Source organism: Priapulus caudatus, unplaced genomic scaffold (assembly GCF_000485595.1).
Source record: "Priapulus caudatus unplaced genomic scaffold, Priapulus_caudatus-5.0.1 Scaffold64, whole genome shotgun sequence".
In the NCBI taxonomy this organism is placed as follows: Eukaryota; Metazoa; Priapulida; class Priapulimorpha; order Priapulimorphida; family Priapulidae; genus Priapulus; species Priapulus caudatus.
The window spans coordinates 293,010-298,618 of record NW_014577125.1 but is presented as its reverse complement, the minus strand read 5'-3'; the positions used below and the strand labels follow the sequence as shown (position 1 = coordinate 298,618).

Sequence of the window (5,609 nt, the reverse complement as noted above, 5' to 3'; positions counted from 1 at the left end):
CCCCTGAGATTCATATGGGGAGTGTCTGAACTACCGTGAGGGTCGTCGGCAATTGTCATTACAGAGTTTTAACCAGAACATTGTGATATCACGGAAATGATTTTAAATTCACGGTAAGTTACTGTCGGGGGGAAAACGACCAGGTTCTGTAGGGAGCAGTAGTTCCATCTCTAGTCAGTATAAACATACATACTAGTATATACCCCCGTGTGAGTTCCCCTGAGTTACAGTAAGTGTCTGGGGGAAAAGACCAGATGTTTGGTAGAGAGCAGTAGTCCCATCTCTAGTCAGTATAAACATACATACTAGTATATACCCCCGTGTGAGTTCCCCTGAGTTACAGTAAGTGTCTGGGGAAAGAGCCAGTGTTTGGTTAAGAGAGCAGTAGTCCGCATCTCTAGTCAGTATAACATACATTATATCCCGTGTATCCGAGAAGCGAGTGTCAGGGAAAAGTTTGTAGGAGGCGTACATCTTCTAGTAATTGCTCGGAGCGAATAAAAATCAGCGGTGAGCGTAGAAAGTGTTACATATGTTATATTAGGAATAGAACTGCATGTGTGTGTTTGGCTAACGTCATGATACTTGGATATTATCAAGAGCTAATGACTCCATACTAGAGTGTACAACGGAAAAACGAGAAATAGTCGCTATTTTCACGACATGATTTATTAACTTTGCTGCTAGTCCTAGATAATTTTATGGTATTGCATTAAGCAGAATTCTTTGCTCTCTAAGACAAGACCACACGCGTTGTCAATACGATACTCCTAGGCTGAGATATTGGCTCGTAAACTTCCCTCCACAGGCTCACGCCGCCTCAAATCACATCAGATCCATCCTTCTCGCCGATAAGGTTGCTTCGTGAGAGTTCGGTTTTTCCCGATAACTTTATGAATGAACGGCGTTTCGGTTATAATAGGATGTGTTTCGGGGCATGGCCTATGTCGTTCGCTCCTTATCTTTCCTAGCACGGCTAATGCCTGTTTTGATGGAGCCGGCAATCTAATATATATTTGAGTTCGTATGTATCTATTATGTATCTTCCCTATAGGCGGCCAAACTGCCCAAGCGATCTGGATGCAATTTTACAGCATCTCTTCTATACCCGGCGGAGTGTTCGTAGCTGGAAAAAAACCTGGCAAACCGTCAAACTCACCGAAAAAATCGGTGAAAACCCTCAATTTCGTCATTTCACACATTGTCAGCACTGACTGTACAGTGCTGCCACACAGAGAAAAATGCGATCACTCATTCCATGCAGCTGCTGGTATTGTGAAACCGAAACCGGTACTAAAGGAGCACAACCAGATATGTGTCAGTGTGGCGCAATGCGGGCGGCGTGTGTTTACAGTTGAAACGCTTCAAGTGCCTGTGGTTACGACTGATTGTTTTATCAAGAGGCTTCAAATGACAAGTGCAACCCATTCGTACATGCTGTTGAATAACTTTTTCTTATTTACACACATATTATATTATGTTCAGGGTTCTACTTTGGGTTGTGCTGTCATATAAATGTCATACGTAACTGTTTTTTACGCATGCTTATTATCTGATTAACTGATTTCTAAATATTTATAAGAGATTCACTATAGTTTAGTATGAGTATTATATAGTTTCACAGGTTACGATTGCTCAAAACATCACGCATAAACACGCGTACCAAGTGAGTAAACATTCTTTATATATTACAAAGTTCCGCACTCGTGGCCTGTCTGTATATTATATATCGACTTTTTTATATCATGCTACGATTTCAGAATCATTAGTACCATTCGAAAGCTATGCATTTTCTCATTCAGTAGAAAAATTCCTTTATTTCAATGTGCATGGTTGCGCGCACATTAACTAGACAATATCCAATGGACACGGACCACATCGCTGGCCTGTCTCTATATATCTATATACCATTTCGTTTATTCATCCTACGATCTGACAATGGATAGCTGTAGCGTGGGGAGCTCAACAGTTCAGACGCCAGCAATCTCTACATATTTCAACCAGACCACACCAACCATTGAACACGCAACCATCACACCACACCGCCGCGCACAGCACGCACGCACAGCCACGCGAACACGCAAACGCATTGTTTATCAAGAGGTTTTCAAATGAAAACTGAACCATTCGTACATGCTGTTATATATAACATTTTTCTCATTTCTCACCATAATTATTTATGTTCCAGGGGTTCTAAGTTGGGTTCTGCTGTCATATAAAGTGATACGTAACAGTTTTTTCCCCATGCTTATTATCTTATTACACTGATTTGTAAATATTGATATTGTGTGGATGTTATATTGTCGATTTTTACCCAATGTTCCTATTGTGTCCAATTATTAGTAGTATGAATTAGTAAGCGATTTTACAGCGCAGCGGTCCGCAGCTAGTGTTTTATAAATTAAGTCTCTACAACGCAGCTAGTTACTATATGGTGTAGTAAGGTACCAAATTTGGGCATCGTGACATCATATCAGCGCTCCAAGCGTGACGGAAACTCTTAGGGGCGAGTAGGATGGTGACTGAATGTGGATTGCGAGGCGCCCGTGAGCTGTGGGAGGGGAAGTTTATGAGCCAATATCTCAGCCTAAGACTAAGAGTATCGTATTAACAAGCGGTTGGTCTTGTTTTAGAGAGCAAAGAATTCTGCTGAATGCAATACCAATAAAATTATTCTAGACTCGCAGGCAAAGTAGAATAAATCATGTCGTGAAATAGCACTATTTTCCCGTCTTTTACCGTCGTACACTCTAGGTATTAATTATTAGCTCTTGATATTATTATATTATAGAACATTCTGTGCATGCGTGCGTCCATGCCCCTGGACATTCTGTTATCGTGGTTGATGTTGCCACAATGTTGCTGCAATGTTGCCGCAATGTTGACGATGTTTTCAGGTTGCGTCCACGCCCGTGGCCATTCTGTTATCGTGGTTCACATTACCTCAACGTTGCCGCGATGCTTTCAGGTTGCATTCATGCGAGCGGTGTGCAGCAGCTGCAGGGATGGCTTCCCGGCAGCAGAGCTGAAGCTTCTTGACAGCCTCGTTGGCAGCATCCCCGCATCGCCGGCAAAGAACCTCAACCAGCAGTCTCTGCTGCAGCCGCAGGTCGCCTCCTCTCCATCCAGCGCAAAGAAGATGAGCATGAAGCAGGGTGCGTGCTTGTCATCATTGTGTTGTGGAAGCACAGTTCCATATTGCAACATAGAGACATATACTGTATACACCATACTTTTCGCGTACAGATATTTTCGCAAATTAAGACTTGACGGAAAATTTTGCGGTCGGTGAATTATGAATTATTCGGTATTATTCGGTATGAATTATTCGCATGCTGTTATTTTCGCGGTCAGGGACTCGTTCGCGAAATTCGTGAAAATTAAACCACAGCAAAATATACAGCGTATACAGTAGATTGCGAGGGAAATAAATGTGACAACAAAAATCATAAAGAAAGGTCACGCAAGCGAGAGCGACCTTGAATTCCGTACGATGTACGCGTGACGTTATGACGCATGCACGGCATTGCCTTGAGTTATGCACGACGTAGTTTTCATGTTAGCGATTTCTAGTGAAGATAATGTCGTGCATACGTCGCACGGAACTAAAGGTCACCGTCTTGGTCGTCGTTCTTTATTTTTATTTTCGCGTTTATTTCCCTTGCAGTCTATGTCACTATGTCGCAATATCGGACTGTGCTTCCACAACACTACAATTGTTAGGGGGCACACTTAGCAAGGGTGCTATAGATAAATGAAAATACAACAGATGTTGTGTATTATTTGTAAGAATTTTCACTAACACCTAAACTCAACACTAAACAATTTAAATTATTGTTACTCACTTCGGAATCGTAAAAGTTGGCATGTAGCACAAATAAACTTGATGCGGTGCTCAAACCTGCAGTAGTGTTTTCCTTAAGTTTCTACAATGTTTGGGATGTGATTCTAATGTGTTATCATCGGCGTGGAAATCACTTTATAGGCAAGAGCAGCTTTCGAGGAATTCGCACTAGCACGCTGCTGCCCTCTATGGGCGATGAGCGAGAGCATGGAGATAATGAAGGCGACGGAATGGGTGTGACTGCCCCACATGAAGTTCTCGTCATTTCTCTTGGCAACGCGCCAATGGAGTGTCCTGGCATGCTGCCAGAATCAAAGGTAAACTATTGCCACGTGACGCCATGCTTCATGATCATGTGACTGTCATACATGCGTTGTGCTTGGGGAACCATCAGTGCATGAATTGTTTGGACTTCGGGTGTCTCTTGACCTCCCCTCCCCCTAGTAAGTGTCAGATAACCTTTTGACCTCAAGAAGGGTTAAACATGGATTTGTTGACTGTCTGTTAGAAAGAAATTGACTGCGGGTTTGCTAGTAGAATCTATACATGCAGTGATGTAGAGCTACAATGTCACAGTGAAATTTCAAAAGCTAATTTGGTTAAAGAAGGTTATGCTCTTAAATCGTATAATTTATTGGCATTCTGTACTTCAGTATGTTACATGTACGTATGCCACTGCCAGTGGCTACTGCAGTGCATGTGTTGGTGATGTGAGTTTTTGCCTTAATTGGTTACAGGTGGCAGCTCTCTATTGCGCAGCTGTAGGCTGCGTAGGTAAATGGATGAGTGCTTACCTATTCTGTTCGCAGATAGTTGTTGCTACTACGTAGATGGAGTCCATCTTTAATCTGAACAACCTTAAACGTACGCGCATCTCGGCAACTTTCATAACGATCCAAACGAACATTCTTTTGAAAGGTTCTGATACCATCCTGATGCAACTGTCGGGTGTAGTGAACACATTTGGACTACAGGGTTTACTAGAATCCGCACCATCCACACAGAGTCACCGAAGTAGACGTTAGATGAGCGCTGTCGCTCTGCGGCACTTGTTATGGTTAAATTGCTGCATAATACTTCTATATTCCCTATATTGTTCGTGTGATCATACACTCATGAGTCATACATAGCCAATAGCAAGCAATTAATGTCAGGATATATAATATCAAATCGTCAGTTTTTTGGATTTTAACAAAAATCAATTATCAAAACTCTAGTTGAGAAACAATCTGTCAGGTAATAATTGACGATACGTTTAGTCCCGTTAGTACTTACTTTTAATGTAAAAAAATGAGCAACAAGTTTTTACAAATATGACCATAGAAAATTCATGACGTAGTCAATTAAGATGACAAATTAATATGTCGTTTATTAATGAAATCGGGGATTTAATTACTATTATTCCACAAGGGGTCTGGCAAGCGGCAAGAAGGTGACGGCCAACAATTTGAGCTGAATTGAAACCTTCAGTTCGAGGACACTGTTACTCCGCAGGCATGCGTAATATCCTCATTATTTGTTTACTCACTTAATATCCTATATAATTGTTTACTCGCTTAATACTATATATTTGTTTACTCACTAATATCCTTATATATTGTTTACTGCGCTTAATATTCTTATATAGGTTACTCACTAATATACTTATATATTTTGTTTACTCACTTAATATCCTTATATATTTGTTTACTCGCTTAATTTCTTATATATTTGTTGCTCGCTTAATATTCTTATAATTGTTTAGCTCGCTTAATATTGCTTATAT

The 5,609-nt window shown here is 41.0% G+C and overlaps 1 protein-coding gene across 1 annotated transcript in view; it reads left to right on the top strand.

Moving 5' to 3' along the window:
* LOC106821219 (GTPase-activating protein and VPS9 domain-containing protein 1-like) overlaps positions 1-5,609 on the top strand; it is a 31,493-nt gene that overhangs the window by 5,050 nt on the left and 20,834 nt on the right. Inside the window, exons 8-9 of the mRNA XM_014825927.1 lie at positions 2,969-3,155; positions 3,986-4,161. Coding sequence (XP_014681413.1) covers positions 2,969-3,155; positions 3,986-4,161 — 363 coding nt within the window. The remainder of the gene's footprint in view (positions 1-2,968; positions 3,156-3,985; positions 4,162-5,609) is intronic.